General features: G+C 42.5%; 1 protein-coding gene across 2 annotated transcripts in view; it reads left to right on the forward strand.

Moving 5' to 3' along the window:
- Positions 1-17,650, forward strand: part of SLC4A1 (solute carrier family 4 member 1 (Diego blood group)) — a 64,201-nt gene that overhangs the window by 41,044 nt on the left and 5,507 nt on the right. For both annotated transcript variants that reach the window (XM_056547549.1, XM_056547548.1), the window contains 8 exons: positions 37-240; positions 2,512-2,660; positions 2,783-2,977; positions 5,662-5,829; positions 11,577-11,666; positions 11,748-11,923; positions 12,166-12,407; positions 17,179-17,348. In XM_056547549.1, coding sequence (XP_056403524.1) covers positions 37-240; positions 2,512-2,660; positions 2,783-2,977; positions 5,662-5,829; positions 11,577-11,666; positions 11,748-11,923; positions 12,166-12,407; positions 17,179-17,348 — 1,394 coding nt within the window. The remainder of the gene's footprint in view (positions 1-36; positions 241-2,511; positions 2,661-2,782; positions 2,978-5,661; positions 5,830-11,576; positions 11,667-11,747; positions 11,924-12,165; positions 12,408-17,178; positions 17,349-17,650) is intronic.

Below are 17,650 nucleotides of genomic sequence, written 5' to 3' on the forward strand. Positions count from 1 at the left end.
GTCTAATATTGATCTATCATCTCCCGTATTGTATAGATGAAAAACCAAAAGTAGAGCCACCTGAAGATCCTTTGCAAAGAACCCGCAAGCCATTTGGGGGTCTTGTGCGTGACATTAAAAGACGTTACCCAAAGTACCTCAGCGACATCCGTGATGCTCTTAACCCACAATGCCTTGCCGCTGTTATCTTCATCTACTTTGCTGCCCTCTCTCCTGCTATCACATTTGGTGGTCTAATGGGTGAGTATCTATGAACACCAGGAACTAGCTAATATTACAAAGTGAATGTTGTTAAGTAAAAAAGTATAAATGATAATGGGTTTAAGACAGTCCCTTATTAATGAACTGGTAATTGAGGTCCAGCTGATAGGAATCCCAGCATGCAGCTGCAATCTGGACTCTGGCTGCAAGTGTATAATCTCCCCACAGTGCCTCTACAGGAGAAATGTAGTTTTATACAGTGTAATCCATAGACATGAGTCCTCCAGAGTGTAACTTAGTAATATAGTTCATAAGGTTGAAAAAAGACCAGAGTCTATCAAGTTCAACCTATATCCCTAATGAGTCTCTGCTGAGTTGATCCAGAGGAAGGCAAAAAACCCTCATACTAGAGGTAAAAATTCCTTCCCGACTCCAAATATGGCATCAGAATAAATCCCTGGATCAACGTTCTGTCCCTAGAGATCTTGAATCCATAACCTGTAATGTTATTATTCTGCAAAAATGCACCCAGACCCCTTTTGAACTCTTTTACTAAGTTCACTATGACTTCCTCCTCTGGCAGAGAATTCCACAGTCTGACTGCTCATACAGTAAAGAACCCCCGTCTGTGCTCTTGTAGAAACCTTCTTTCCTCAAGACGTAAAGGATGCCCTCTTGTTATAGATACAGCCCTGGGTATAAATAGATCATGGGAGAGATCTCTGTACTGTCCCCTGATATAATTATATAGTGTTATTAGGTTGCCTCTAAACCTTCGTTTTTCTAAACTAAATAACCCCAATTCTGATAATCTTTCTGGGTACTGTAGTCCTCCCATTCCTCGTATTACCCTGGTTGCCCGTCTTTGAACCCTCTCCAGCTCCACTATATATTTCTTGTACACTGGTGCCCAGTGCTGTACACAGTATTCTGTGTGGGGTCTGACTAGTGATTTGTACAGTGGCAGAATTATAAATTTAATGTTAACTAAGACTCCCAAGTCCTTTTACATGTCAGTTGTCCCAAATGTACTCCCATTTAATACATTATCCCCGCCCGGATTTTTCTTCCCCATGTGCATTACCTTACATTCATCAGTATTGAACCTGATCTGCCCCCTCTCAGCCCAAACCTCCAACCTATCCAGATCCATTTGTAACAGTGCACTGTCCTCTATTGTGTTAACCACTTTACATAGCTTAGTATCATCTGCAAAGATTGCTACTTTACTGTACATGCACTTTGTGAGACATGCACTTTGAGGTTTCTTTCATCTCGGACTAATAGACAGTGAGGGGCCCTCTCAATTACAATCATACACCCAAGGATAAAGATACAGGTGTCTGCACTACCTAGCATAGGCTGTAACTAGCTTCCAGTGTGCAGTCACGGTCAATACGTGGGAGGCAAATGAGAGCTTCTGTCGGGTGTACTCAAATAGGTAATAGTCCATGCAATATCGAGTATACTGTAGAAAAATGAGGCACTCACCACCGTAGATGCTTGCTTCTTTAATACTTGTGCATACGGTAAAAACAGTCAGGTCGGGTGAGGACACCAACTAGAAGTAGTATTGCATACCGCAAAGAATATATTGGCGTCTGCCCGACCTGCTGCTATTGCACAATCTCCCTCTTGTGTACCGTGACTGGAGTCATCGGATTCCATGATTCCACACCAGGTGGATTGCTTTATTGGCCGAGATTCACTGTGTGAGTATTGCATGGACTATTACCTATTTGAGTGCACCCCACAGAAGCTCTCATTTGTCTCCCACGTATTGACCGTGACTGCACACTGGAAGCTAGTTACAGCCTATGCTAGGTAGTGCCGACACCTGTATCTTTTATCCTTGGAAGCTATACATTCACTTACCTTTGGTCTGAGTACACCGAAAAAGCAGAGCTGTTAAAAACACAGTGAATCTCGGCCAAAAAAGCAATTCACCTGGTGTGGAATCATGGAATCCGATGACTCCAGTCACGGTACACAAGAGGAAGATTGTGCAATAGCAGCAGGTCGGGTGGACGCCAATATGTTCTTTGCGGTATGCAATACTACTTCTAGTTGGCGTCCTCACCCGACCTGACTGTTTTTACCGTATGCACAAGTAATAAAGAAGCAAGCATCTATGGTGGTGAGTGCCTCATTTTTCTACAGTATACTCTACATTCATACACCTTTAACATCAAGTGGTTTGTAACTCCTCTGTTAGGTCAATGGGAAGCAGTAGCTTTGGTATACACTGATATATTTTGGACAGGAACCAAATTGTAACCTGAATTATTAACCACTTTACTTGTATCTTAGCTCAGAAGACCCAAAACTGGATGGGGGTCCCCGAACTAATGGTCTCTACAGCCATCCAAGGCATTGTCTTCTGTCTCCTGGGTGCTCAGCCTTTGCTTATTCTTGGATTTTCTGGACCTCTCCTGGTGTTTGAAGATGCTTTCTTTAATGTAAGTTTTGGGTCCCATCCTTCAGTTTCTTGAAAAATGCACAACTTATGGTATTCCAACACCCACCAAACAAGCCTGTTTACGTTGCTTTTACAATAAGAATACATTTTCTTGTCTTTTAGTTCTGTAACTCCCAAGGCATTGAGTACATCGTGGCACGTGTATGGATTGGATTCTGGTTGATTCTCATTGTCATCATAGTAGTGGCCTGTGAGGGCAGCTTCCTGGTCCGCTTTATATCCCGATTCACCCAGGAGATCTTCGCCTTTCTTATCTCACTTATCTTTATCTATGAGACATTTGCCAATTTGGCCAAGGTGAGCATGACAGAAAGCTCAGCAAGTCTATTTCAGGTTCTATAAAATTTAAGCTTAACCGGTTTCCCTTGGTCTAAAAATTGTGATGTTACCTAGATATGTTGTATATTGTTTTATCACTTCAACTTAGTTACATCACTTCAACTTCTTAAAGGGGTTCTCTGCCCCTAGACATCTTATCCCGGATCCAAAAGATCCAGTGGTGGGACCCCCGCGATCTTCATGCTGCACCCAGCATTCATTTCGAGCGTCGGGTGTAGCACCGGAGGCTTTTGACGACATGGTCGTGTCCCGCTTGTTATGTCATGGCCACGCCCCCTCAATGCAAGTCTCAATGATGTCACGAGTGGGACGTGACCGTAATGTCACGAGCTTCCACCCCGCATCACCAGTCATCCGGCTCAGTGCACCGGATGTCTGGGGTGCCGCAGTCGAAATTGCGGGGGTCCCGAGCGGCAGGACCCCCGCAATCAGACATCTTATCCCCTATCCTTTGGATTGGAGATAAGATGTCTAGAGGCGGAGTACCCATTTAAAGGGGTACTCCGGTGGAAAGCTTTTTTTTTTTTTACATCAACTGGTGCCAGAAAGTTAAACAGATTTGTAAATTACTTCTATTAAAAAATCTTAATCCCTCCAGTACTTATTAGCTGCTGAATACTACAGAGGAAATTATTTTTTTTTTGGAACACAGAGCTCTCTTCTGAATCACGAGCACAGTGCTCTCTGCTGACATCTCTGTTCATTTTAAGAACTGTCCAGAGAAGGAGAAAATCCCCATAGCAAACATATGCTGCTCTGGACAGTTCCTAAAATGGACAGAGGTGTCAGTAGAGAGCACTGTGGTCATGATGTCAGCAGAGAGCACTGTGTTCCAAAAAGAAAATAATTTCCTCTGTAGTATTCAGCAGCTAATAAGTCCAGGAAGTATTAAGATTTTTTAATAGAAGTAATTTACAAATCTGTTTCACTTTCTGGCACCAGTTGATCCACCATAGTACCCCTTTAAGTCTACATGGGGAGGCAACTTGCTGCAATATTGAGCTTTATCCTTCAGTTAAGCATCTCCCTTGTTGATGTCTTACCCAAAAATGGAGGCAACCAGGTGATGAAGGACCCGTTGACGTCTACAACACTAAGAATTTTCTATGCATCTACTATACTAAAGAATGCTTATATAGTGCAGCATAGACTATTATTAGAGGATAATGTAGAGGTTTTTGTGTAAGCCTTTCACTTACTAGTTTTAGCTGTGGTGGCATGCACAGGTAAGGCTACTTATTGGATGTAAATCCACAGCTGAAATTACGTGATAATTCTGCCTACATTTCTCATGAATCCTCTTACTGTGCACAGAGAGGGTGTGGCGCTTGATCACTACACCAGGTCATGCAATCATTGCTGGAGGTGAACTCATTGAACTCATAAGGGGGTTGAGGTCAGTTCACATTATGTGCAGTTTTTAATGCATTTTCTTATTCAAAGTGTTTATTTTTTAGAAGAAATATTGCAATGAGAAAAAAGTGATTTGACCTTTAATAACAATAAATTTTAGGCTGTGTTCACACATTGAATTTTCACAGAATGTAAAAAATTTTTTACAGTATTTTGGCTGTCTTTGCAGGGATTTTAAAAATCTTGGCAAAAATGCAATGTGTGAACACAGCCACAGGAGAAGATGTATATCTACAATGTATCCTGATCCCTCTGAGCTAGCAGCAGCAGTATACAGATAGAGCTAGGTGTGGAGGGGTCTGTGCACTAACAGGAGCAATGTAATAGGGAGGATGCCATCCTGGTTGGTCAGAAGCCAGAAATGGCATCCTCTTACACTTTAAGCACTGTAAGGCCTCTACCACACTGCTGAAAATTGGCCAGCAGAACTTAAAGGGGTACTCCCGTGGAAAACCTTTTTTTTTTTTTTTTTTTTTTTTTAAATCAACTGGTGCCAGAAAGTTAAACAGATTTGTAAATTACTTCTATTAAAAAATCTTAATACTTCCTGTACTTATTAGCTGCTGAATACTACAGCGGAAATTCTTTTCTTTTTGAAACACAGAACTGTCTGCTGACATCATGACCACAGTGCTCTCTGCTGACATCTATGTGCATTTTATGAACTGTCCAGAACAGCATATGTTTGCTATGGGGATTTCCTTTTACCCTGGACAGTTCCTTTTACCCTGTCAGCAGAGAGCACTGTGCTCGTGATTCAGCAGACAGCTCTGTGTTTCAAACGGAAAAGAATTTCCACTCTAGTATTCAGCAGCTAATAAGTACTGGAAGGATTAAGATTTTTTAATAGAAGTAATTTACAAATCTGTTTCACTTTCTGGCACCAGTTGATTTAAAAAAAAAAAAAGTTTTTCACCGAAGTACCCCTTTAATGTTTTCAGTGGGATTCTGCTGCTCTTTACAAACTGTGGAATATCCTATAGAGATACATGGAGGGGGCGTATGCAGTGGTCGCACAGTAATGCAAGGAGTGGAGATCGCTTCATGCACGGAGAGAGACGGGGTGCCAGGCAGGAGATAGCGGGCAGTCCCGGCGGTCAGACCCCTGCCATCAGACACTTATCCCCTATTCACAGGATCCTCTGGATAGGGGATAAGTACTTAGGTACTGAAGTTCCCCTTCAACACTACATATTGCTGTGGTAATCCTATTTACGTTTTCTTTTCAGATTTTCATGGCGCATCCTCTCCAGGCTCAGTACAATGAATCGACGGTGCACCTCGCAACTTATCCCCAGCCGAACACGGCTCTGCTGTCTCTGGTGCTGATGTCTGGGGCCTTCTTTATCGCCTACTTCCTGCGCCAGTTCAAGAACAGCAGCTTCTTTCCTGGAAAGGTAAAGTTGTCATTGTCATGTAGAATTATACAACTGCCCTAAAACGTATTATCTTTTTAAAAATATCCTTGTAAGCATAAAAATAGACCCATCTCCAGGTGTTGAGACATCCCAACCATTTTCATACAGGAGAGCATGGCACTACTTAACCCCTTAAGGACTCAGGGTTTTTCCGTTTTTGCACTTTCGTTTTTTCCTCCTTACCTTTTAAAAATCATAACCCTTTTAATTTTCCACCTAAAAATCCATATTATGGCTTATTTTTTGCGTCGCCAATTCTACTTTGCAGTGACATTAGTCATTTTACCCAAAAATGCACGGCGAAACGGAAAAAAAAATCATTGTGCGACAAAATCGAAAAAAAAACGCAATTTTGTAACTTTTGGGGGCTTCCGTTTCTACGCAGTAGATATTTCGGTAAAAATTACACCTTATCATTATTCTGTAGGTCCATACGGTTAAAATGATACCCTACTTATATAGGTTTGATTTTGTCGCACTTCTGGAAAAAATCATAACTACATGCAGGAAAATTTATATGTTTAAAAATGTCATCTTCTGACCCATATAACTTTTTTATTTTTCCACGTACGGGGTAGTATGAGGACTCATTTTTTGCGCCCTGATCTGAAGTTTTTATTGGTATGATATTTGTTTTGATCTGACATTTTGATCACTTTTTATTCATTTTTTAATGTTATAAAAAGTTACCAAAATACGCTTTTTTGGACTTTGGAATTTTTTTGCGCGTACGCCATTGACCGTACGGCTTAATTAATGATATATTTTTATAGTTCGGACATTTACGCACGCAGCGATACCACATATGTTTATTTATTTATTTTTTTACACTGTTTTATTTTTTTTATGGGAAAAGGGGGTGATTCAAACTTTTATTAGGGAAGGGGTTAAATTACCTTTATTAACACTTTTTTTTAACTTTTTTTTTGCAGTGTTATAGGTCCCATAGGGACCTATAACACTGCACACACTGATCTCTCATCCTGATCACAGGCGTGTATTAACACGCCTGTGATCAGCATTATCGGCGCTTGACTGCTCCTGCCTGGATCTCAGGCACGGAGCAGTCATTCGTCGATCGGACACCGAGGAGGCAGGTAAGAGCCCTCCCGGTGTCCGATCAGCTGTTCGGGATGCCGCGATTTCACCGCGGCGTTCCCGAACAGCCCGATTGAGCAGCCGGGATACTTTCAGTTTCACTTTAGAAGCGGCGGTCAGCTTTGACCGCCGCTTCTAAAGGGTTAATACCGCACATCGGCGGCGATGTGTGGTATTAGCCGCGGGTCCCGGCCGTTGATTAGCGCCGGGACCCACGCGATATGATGCTGGATCGCGGCGCGATCCCGCTTCATATCGCGGGAGCCGGCGCAGGACGTAAATATACGTCCTGCGTCGTTAAAGGGGTACTCCTGTGGAAAACCTTTTTTTTTTTTTTTTTTTTTTTAAATCAACTGGTGCCAGAAAGTTAAACAGATTTGTAAATTACTTCTATTAAAAAATCTTAATCCTTCCAGTACCTTTTAGGGTCTGTATACTATATAGGAAATGGTTTTCTTTTTGGAACACAGAGCTCTCTGCTGACATCATGACCACAGTGCTGTCTGCTGACATCTCTGTCCATTTCAGGAACTGTCCAGAGCAGCATATGTTTGCTATGGGGATTTTATCCTTCTCTGGACAGTTCTTAAAATGGGCAGAGATGTCAGCAGAGAACACTGTGGTCATGATGTCAGCAGAGAGTTCTGTGTTCCAAAAAGAAAGCCATTTCCTTTGTAGTATTCAGCAGCTAATAAGAACTGGAAGGATTAAGATTTTTTAATAGAAGTAATTTACAAATCTATCCAACGTTCTGACACCAGTTGATTTAAAAAAAAAAAAAAGTTTTCCATGGGAGTACCCCTTTAAAACTTGAACACTTTACTTTTCTGTCAATATAACTGTATAAGGGTTTGCTTTTTGTGGGATGAGCTGTATTTTTCCATGGCATCATTTAAGGTTTATATAACTTACAAAATAACTTTTATTAACTTCTTTTCGACCCATAATGTACATGTACGTCATGGGTCCAGTGAGGGAGTATGCCTTGGGAGCCAGGCCCAAGTCATAACCGGCAGATGCCGGTAATGACGGACATCAGTGATTGTTTTTTGGCGTAAGGTCACACGTAGTGAATCCGCAGCGTCAAATACGCTGACTGCCCCTAGAATCAGCCTCCTACTTTTCCCATGTGTACCTGCTTTGTCTGTTCGTGGCAGCAATTCACCGCTACGAGCAGACACAGAGGGAGCTGCGAGTCACCTGCGACTTGCAGCTCCCTCTGTGTCTGCTCATAGCAGTGGATTGCTGCTACAAACAGATAGTCAGTAGTGCATTCGCAGCATCAAATACGCTGCAGATGCGCTTTGTGTGACCTTATCCTTAAAATTTTTTAAATAATCCTCCCCCCTTTTTTCCAGTTTCTAAATATTACATTGTGCACTGTGCATTACTCTTGCGGAATTGTCCGAAATAATAAATTGTTATATTTCTGATCCCACATCACACAAAATAAATTCCAGACACCAAAATCGTAAATTTTTGGTCACAAAACATCTCAGAAAAATATTATATAAAAAGTGATCAAAAAGTCAATACTATGCAAAAGTGGTATCAGTAAAACCTACAGCTCACAGTGCCAAAAATTATCCCTCGAGGTTACGTAGAGGTCCATTTTTGTGTCACCAGTTGCAAGAGGCATTTTTCATCAGTTTTTTTGGTGCTATTTTAGGGTAAAAATAATTTATTGACTTTTACTTTTATTGCCTCATGGTCTGGAGGCTTTTTTTGCTCCTTTTGAATACTAAGCAATACTGCCTTTTTCTGCATTATTATTGTTCTGTATATAGTACTCTAATCTTTTTCTAAAATGCCACCACAAAAGGCGGTGCATTAGAAAAAGTCCCAAAACCGCAGCCATAAGACCACTGTATGGCAGTCATTAAAGAGTGCCTCTCGTGTCATGATCGGGGATGGACAGGGAGAGTGAGCCCTAAGCTGTCCCTAAAAACACTTTCCCTGCCTACTTGCCCATCCGCCTTAAATGGCGGATCGACAACTACGGTGCCGGACTTTCTTGGGTGTAAAGGTACACAAATAGTACTGAACATAGTCGGGAACAGGTCAGTAACATAACGGGAAAACAACCAAACAACCAGATAAACCAAACAGGATATAAATACACAAACAGGGCAGGACATAGCATACTAACATACAGTTCAGAAATCGGAATCAAGATAAATGGCAGATATGAATAAATTAACAAGACTAAATATGGAATAAGTATACAGCTAAAACCAGGAGATGCAGGGGATAAACAGATGAGCTCAATATAAAACACTAAACAGATCAGGAAACATAGAACACTGTTCACACTGGACAGTAAACAAAGAATGGACACCTACTCAATAAAAGCAGTGGACAGCAATAATAACTCCAAATGGACTTCTAGCCAGTGGGCACACTCCCCCGTGTGATCAGGATACTAGCCCAGAAGGAAACAGAAATATAATACACGGAACACTAGACTGAGAACAGGATGAGTATGAACAAACTCCAACATACCAAACTCAAAAACATGGAGGAATACAGGTGAGAACTCCAAACAGGAATACTAAATACAACATGGGTACAAGGAAGATTCACAGTGTGAACACAGACTAAGATAACAAGGTTAAAGCAGAATGGACATAATCCTAAAAACCAACAGATGTTCTAAAAACCAAGAAGACTAAAATCTATCATAAACAGGACTATTAACCATGGTTAAAACTCAGACAAACAAACATAGCAAAGGTAAAACTAATTTAAAAAAAAACTAAAAGAACTAATAACTAGCACAGAGTGTAGCAGAGCTCGGGTTTAAATAGCCCCACCTGAGTTCTCATTGGCTAATACCATTAAAGGGGTATTCCAGGAAAAAACTTTTTTTTTTTCCATCTGGTTCCAGAAACTTAAACAGATTTGTAAATTACTTCTGTTAAAAAATCTTAATCCTTCCAATAATTAGCAGCTGCTGAAGTTGAGTTGTTCTTTTCTGCCTGGCAACAGTTCTCTCTGCTGACATCTCTGCTTGTGTCGGGAACTGCACAGAGTAGAAGAGGTTTGCTATTGGCATTTGCTTCTACTCTGGACAGTTCCAAGACAGGTGTCATCAGGGAGCACTTAGACAGAAAAGAACAACTCCACTTCAGCAGCTCATAAGTACTGAAAGGATTAAGATTTTTTAATGCAAGTAATTTACAAATCTGAATTCGGGTAGAAAAACAGACATGGTGCACATCTACAATCTTGTATAATGATCTGATTGCTTCTCAGCATAATATCAAAAACTAACAGGTTGTTAGTATACATTTTTGATCAAAAAGTACAAGCCCACTCGCCACGTCAAGGCCACCTATCCAGAGTGGGTCCCTAACGTCCCTAACGACCACCACCGCCGCGACGCCAATGCCCACAGGGGGGAACGACCCACCGGCAGAGCAGCCCCAATGCCACTCAAACCAGTCTATGGGCCGCACCCTCCCGCAGACACGGCGCCACGGCAGCAACAGACGCCGCACCACACCAGTGTGAACAGGGATGTAATAGCTCACTTACCATACTCTCCCAGTCAGACTGGGAGGCAGCTAGGAAAGAAATGGCCCATGTGCAGCTAACTACTGCTTATATAGGGTTGGGCTGAGGGGGTGGGGAAGAGTGCAGCACATGTTAAAACAAAGAAACTTTGTGGAGCCAGTTGATATATATAAAAATAGTTTTTTCCTGGATAACCCCTTTAACTATTTCCTAGCCAGGGAGAATAGCACAAAAAACAGATAATACATGAATAGGGTCCAAAGCGGAAAAATGCAAAAACACAAAAAAGGACATCATGATCTTGTTAAATTTTATAATCCTCCCAGTTCACTGCCCCATCATGATAAACCACCCCCTGCCTTTATTTTTTTTAAATAATTTTTTAGTTTTTTACCTTGATATTGCTCTGTATTTTCTGCTCAGTCTCAGTCAGATTCACAAACTGGGAAGGGGCATTCCCCAGTAGGCGTGACATTATCTGAAGCCATACAGGGGAGAACTTCCCCCCTCACTCTGCTACACACAGCCCAGAGCAGTTCAGTGTGCGAGATGAGCTATGATTGGCTAAGGCTGCACACACACCCCTCAGCACTCCAGACTGCATTTCCTGATTTTTAACTTCTGCCAGGCCAGCAGGAGTCCACAGTCTGTGCAAGAGATGGGGGGGGGGGGGGCTCGGGGTAATATGCTCTGGGCACAAATTGTATTCACCACATTAGCCCTGCATCTAACTACCCTATGGTCTGTTAGCACCTCCCATAAAGCACCTTTGGCACCTAACTTGCCTTCCCTCTGGCTATGCCCATGTTGAGGGTCTCTAACAGGTTTCCCTTCCCTTGTTCTCTAAAGTTGCTTTGCTTCTCCATTTTCTCACCATGGCCATAAAGTAGGGAGATGGCAGATAACTTGAGTTGAAGCTTCCATCTCTACATGCTCCCCTGTAATTGTAAGGGCTTTCTCCATGGTGTTATATGTGTCATAAGCCGTTCATGTAGGACAACACTAGTGTCAGGCTACCTATCTTATGGCTAACCCGTGTCATGATGGCAAGATCATGATGAAAGCTAATGAAGCATGCATTACACCACTAACCTTTAATACTTGCTTTACAGCTCCGTCGTATCATTGGAGACTTTGGTGTTCCCATAGCTATTCTCCTCATGGTGACTGCCGACTTTTTCATCAAGGACACATACACAAAGGTCTGTAAACTTTTTGCTTATGAAACATACAAGATATAATATAACAAAAATACTAATGTAACATATTTCATCAATTTCCAGAAACTTGTGCTCCCCAAAGGTATTAGTGTCTCCCGTCCTTCAGACCGCAGTTGGTTCATCTCACCCATGGGCCTACAACCAGAATCCAATCCTTTCCCTGTCTGGATGATGTTTGCCTGTGTGGTCCCAGCATTACTGGTCTTCATCTTGATCTTTATGGAATCTCAGATTACCACGTAAGCATTTCCTGTATCTAGATGTGGAATTATACCACCAGTCTTGTCTATGGGTTATATCTGGTGTTGCCCCACTCACTTGAATAGAGCTGAGTTGCAATACCAGACAAAGCTATCGAGTGGTGATGTTTCTAAAAAACAAAAGGCAGATTATTTTGTCTAAACATTTTTAATAGGTGCTGAAACTTTGTGTTATAGATAAGATGCACATGTTCAGATTCCAATTTTGCTCTGTCCTTCAGGCTTATTGTCAGCAAACCAGAAAGAAAAGCTGTGAAAGGTTCTGGATTCCACTTGGATCTCCTGTTGATTGTAGGAATGGGGGGTATATGTGCACTCTTTGGAATGCCCTGGCTCAGTGCAACCACAGTCCGTACGGTCAGCCATGCAAATGCTCTTACTGTCATGTCCAAGGGAGAAAAACCTCAGATAGAGTGTGTTATCGAGCAGCGAATCAGCGGTCTATTGGTGGCTGTTCTTGTAGGTACGTACAAGGCTGTATCATTTTTATATACTCTACATATCCAGGTCTGAAATTTAGGTAGAAAATTGGCAAAGTTGAAATTCCATGGGCACCATGGGCTTCCTTGTTCCATCTATAATACTGATATCGTCTTATGGGCCCCCATGCCCAGATGTGACTGCTACCACTGCACCCCCTATAGCTATTCATCTGTTGACTACTCAATCAATGCTTTTCCAAAGGTTAAGTGGAGATACAGATGAGCAAATCCTCAGAAATTTTTTTGGGTCATTTCGCTTACCGTAAATTGGCCAGTACATTGGATTTGTATTCGATGGCTGATTTACGAACAGAAGCAGGGACTCTTGTCAAAAACAGGCACTATGGGGGGAATTTATCAATCATTTTACCCTGCTTTTCATGCTGTTTTTTGGCACTTTTCTTTGACACAGTATTATTTTTTTTTTGCACTAAAGTTTAGCGACTTCACATATAGAGGCTTTTTAAAAAAAAAAGTATATACAAAGTAGTGAGGTGATTTTTTTTGCATAGGCCAGGAATTTATGATTTGCGACTTTTTAGTTTGGTGCTTAGTTTGGCACAACACCGCAAACTGAGGCACAAACTTACTCCAGACTTGACCTGGCTTATAAAACTGACTGTGAATAGCTTTTCTAAAAAGTTGCACATTTGTTGCAGAGGAGGCACCATGCAAAGTGGGGTACTGAAATAAAAAATGCGTACCACACCATATTCATCACGTGCCCTGCATCAGTAAAGAAAATTTGGCGCACATACACAGTTTCCGGCATAAAAATGAAAGGGGTAAAAAGACATTCACCTACCCCCCTATATGCCTTACTACTCAGCTTATATTCGCTGGGCTGGGTGCTGAGTGTCCGACCTTGTAAATTAAGTGAGTAAGTAGTTAGGCGTGCAGCTTTGCTGCTTACCTCTGGGTGTCCCCACACATTCACTGGGCTGGGTGTTCAGCAAATGCTAACGAGTGGCAAAGCATCATTGTATGCTTTGCAGCTTAGTGGTGCCCAAAGCTTAAAGGGGTATTCCAGGCCAAAACTTTTTTTTTATATATCAACTGGCTCCGGAAAGTTAAACAGATTTGTAAATTACTTCTATCAAAAAATCCTAATCCTTCCAATAGTTATTAGCTTCTGAAGTTGAGTTGTCGTTTTCTGTCTAACTGCTCTCTGATGACTCACGTCCCGGGAGCTGTGCAATTCCTATGGGGATATTCTCCCATCATGCACAGCTCCCGGGACGTGACATCACCATTGAGCAGTTAGACAGAAAACTTCAGAAGCTAATAACTATTGGAAGGATTAAGATTTTTTATTAGAAGTAATTTACAAACCTGTTTAACTTTCCGGAGCCAGTTGATATATATAAAAAAAGGTTTTGCCTGGAATACCCCTTTAAGAAACAGGGCCTGAAATGACTCCTAATAAAACAGATTTCAACTAACCCACATTTTTGGGTAATTCAGATCAAATCCAGTCCTTCAAAATGAATTCTTCCATCTTGAGAGATAATTGCGTTAATAGACGATTACCTTCCATATCCCCTATGACACCAAACTGAAGTTATAGAGGGTCCAATCTACTAACAAAGTATTCCTCTGGCAAACCTACTCCAGTATATGTAACATGGCTAGTCATTGTATAGCTACCTGGATTCATGGAAATTAGCTAGTCAATGGATGTCCTTCATTGGAAAAAAGTGGTGTCTTCATGGGACAACCACTTTAATATTATTGTTTTCCTAAATTTGCCAAGTGACAGAAAGGATGGGTTTGAGTCTTTACAGCCAGCCCCAAAAACCTTTGAATTTGCTAAATGTGTCCTCCCTCTCGAAGGTGTTACTACTTGGACACTAACAAGCCACTGGGTGCTGGTTGCTAGGTGCCACCAAAAAGCCACTTTGTCATGATGAGAGTATCTAGATACAGTGCTGGGGCAGTAAGCTAAGTCTTTGCTTTTGGAGAAGAAAAGCCCAGCTACGATTTTGCCTTTAGGCATCTGGGGAAGCTTGTGATAACTCCATTGGGTTTTGTAATGGCAGCCATTGTCACCATTCCCCTTCATTTCCTAGCTCTTTTGCTTCTGAGGTTCAGATGGTTAAATCCTGGTTGGTTGTGTTTGTTTTTGATGCATACAGCCCATTATGTATGTGCCTACAATGTGTGGTGTCCCAGTACAGGATATGCTCCCACAGTCCTGTCAGGTTGAGTCCCTGTACATCTTTAAAGCTCTCCTGCAGTGTTCCCCCATAATGTGAATAGGTTGTATATTAAGTGTAAAGGACCTTTGACATTGGTTGCATGATTGTTAGTCGCATAATAATGTTTGTCACATGTTTAAGTCATATGTTTGTTACCAAGAGAGCACCAAGTGACCAGGTGACCCACAGGTAGCCTATGGGCTTCTTGCACAGCCCCCTTTATAAGATAGGGAGGAGCAACAATTGCTCTTTTGTGATTTTTTTCTGCTGAGGTTCAGTCCAGTCCAGACGTCTCAAGGTCAGTGTCCAGCACATCTGGAGGCCTCAACCTAAATTGCAGCCGCAAATCAGTAAGTCAAGTCATCTTTATCATCTGTCATCATCTTCAGTCAAGTCAAGTCGATTGTAGTCAGTGTGGCCTGCACCTGTAGTCTGTCAAGTCACTGCAAGTCCCAGCAAGCTGCGAGGTCCCACGTGTTACCGGTCACCTCCCTAGGATCCTGGCCGAACTGTATAGCCTGTACCATCTGTCTACCTCAGTAAAAGCTACTGTTAACCTTAACCTGGCTTTGGACTATTATTTGCCCCTGCCTAACCTAGGACTAGCAGTGCTACCTTCGGGTGATTAAGGTTAAATCACGCCCTGGCGTCACGAACACAAAAGGGGTTAATACCATCTACCCCTGGGAAACACCATCTGCCCCTTACACCTCACCTCACACCCCGTGGCTCACCACAAATGTATATATATTCAATCCTCTTTGTACTAAGAAAATCTGTATACATTCTGTACTCAGTCCACAGTACACTACCAGCTTTCTGTATCATCCTTCTAACGTAATAATAAAATCAGGGAGGCTAGTTATATGTTTTAATACAGTGGCAAGGTGGCAGCCAATTGTGGAGAGAGTGTGCGGTCATAAATGTGCGCAGAATTAGGCGCACAATATTAAATATAAACAGTATCGACAGCATTACTGTATAAATTAGGAGAGGCTACTCCCTCCTTAAAGATCCACTGAGATACCGCTGATAATTTTAACAATTGTCTGTGTAGGGTACATGTAACAATATTTTAAGGATTTATAATAAACATTAAGATTTTAGTTTAGGGGGGTTCTAGTAAGGGTTTTCCCCACGAGGGGGTCACCCCTTAAAGGTTGTTTATGATTTATTACCCTGGAACCTTCAGGGATCCTTTTTTGATTAAGATCTAACGTAGTAAATCACATCCTGCCCATAGCTACAAAGTGTGACCTCCTGTCTTCACGTTCCTTTGCCTCTGACAACAAACAAGAAGAGACGACATTGACCCTGGGGGTATTCAGATATAAAGGACATGCAGAGACAAGGATGGGGGAGGATGCAGGAAAATGGGTCAGACACTGAAACGAAGGACACGCGGAATACCAGTCTCCCTACCACATAGCATCATGTTATGGAACATGATATAACGAAGCAAAACACTTACCGTATTTTTCGCCCTATAGGACGCAGCGGCGTATAAGACGCACCCAATTTATAGGTGCAAAATCTAAAAAAAATAAAGATTTTGAACCCAATAGTGGTCTTCAATCTGCGGACCTTCAGATGTTGCAAAACTACAACTCCCAGCATGCCCGGACAGCCGTTGGCTGTCCGGGCATGCTGGGAGTTGTAGTTTTGCAACATCTGGAGGTCCGCAAATTGAAGACCACTGCATAGGAGGTAATACTCACGTGTCCCCGCCGCTCCGGACCCGTCACCGCTGCCCTGGATGTCGTTCCATCGCTGTCGCCGTGTCCCCGTCGCTCCGGAACGTCTCTGCTGCCGGCCGGGTATCCTCGCTCTCGGTCGCCGCCATCACGTCGTTATGCATGCCGACACACGTACGCGACGACGTGATGATGAGGAAGGAGAGCGCCGGCCATACAGGGGATCCCTGAACGGAGAAGACACCGAGGAGGCAGGTAAGGTCCCTCCCGGTGTCCTGTAAGCACTAACCCGGCTATTCAGTCGGGCTGTTCGGGACCGCCGTGGTGAAATTGCGGCGGTCCCGAACAGCCCGACTGAACAGCCGGGTTAGTGTAACTTTCCCTTCAGACGCGGCGGTCAGCTTTGATCGCCGCGTCTGAAGGGTTAATACAGGGCATCACCGCGATCGGTGATGTCCTGTATTAGCCGCGGGTCCCGGCCGTTGATGGCTTCAGGGTCCGCCGCTATAGGGGTGTATTCGCCGTATAAGACGCACCGACTTTTTCCCCCCTAGTTTTGGGGAAGAAAAAGTGTGTCTTATACAGCGAAAAATACGGTATGTTTATAAGAGGGCATTGGGACTTCAGTAAAAAAATATCAAAATTTGGGAAATTTTTGATCTCTAATTCCCAAAAGCTGTGCCCATTCTATTCTTTTCTATACATGTAACAGGGGCTGACCAAGGTTTGGGGGGGAATACAATGCTTTAGAGATATTTCCTTAGTTTTCTTGAATGTTTCATACATTGTGTGATATCTGGTGTGTTGTGTCCGTGCCTCTACACTTCAGAATTCTCACCTATACATTTTTTCTTCTAAAGGTGTCTCCATATTGATGGAGCCAGTTCTGTCTCTCATTCCGCTGGCCGTTTTGTTCGGTATTTTCCTGTACATGGGTGTCACCTCACTAAATGGAATACAGCTGTTTGACCGGATCCTACTCACCTTGAAACCACCAAAGTATCATCCTACAGAACCCTATGTAACACGGGTAAGTGTTGCCGGGAGGAGGGTAAGGTGTGCCCGGGGCATTGTATATATTGTTAACTGTTTTTTAACTTATGCTTGTTAATAAAAGTCTTTTCCCCTGCAGGAGAGGTTTGCTGTGAATTTCTGTGTTGTACATTACCTAATGTATGCCCTGGGTCATCTTTGGAGCGGTACTTAAAGTGTGTTGTCATGTTTGCTCAGTTAACAGACTAGTGGTTGATTATACTTAGACAGCATGGCGCTAGGGAATTCCCATTACCAAGGAATGTCTCTGTTAGAGAGTGAAATGGGTTGCTTAGGTTG

Source organism: Hyla sarda, chromosome 12 (assembly GCF_029499605.1).
Source record: "Hyla sarda isolate aHylSar1 chromosome 12, aHylSar1.hap1, whole genome shotgun sequence".
Classification (NCBI taxonomy): Eukaryota; Metazoa; Chordata; class Amphibia; order Anura; family Hylidae; genus Hyla; species Hyla sarda.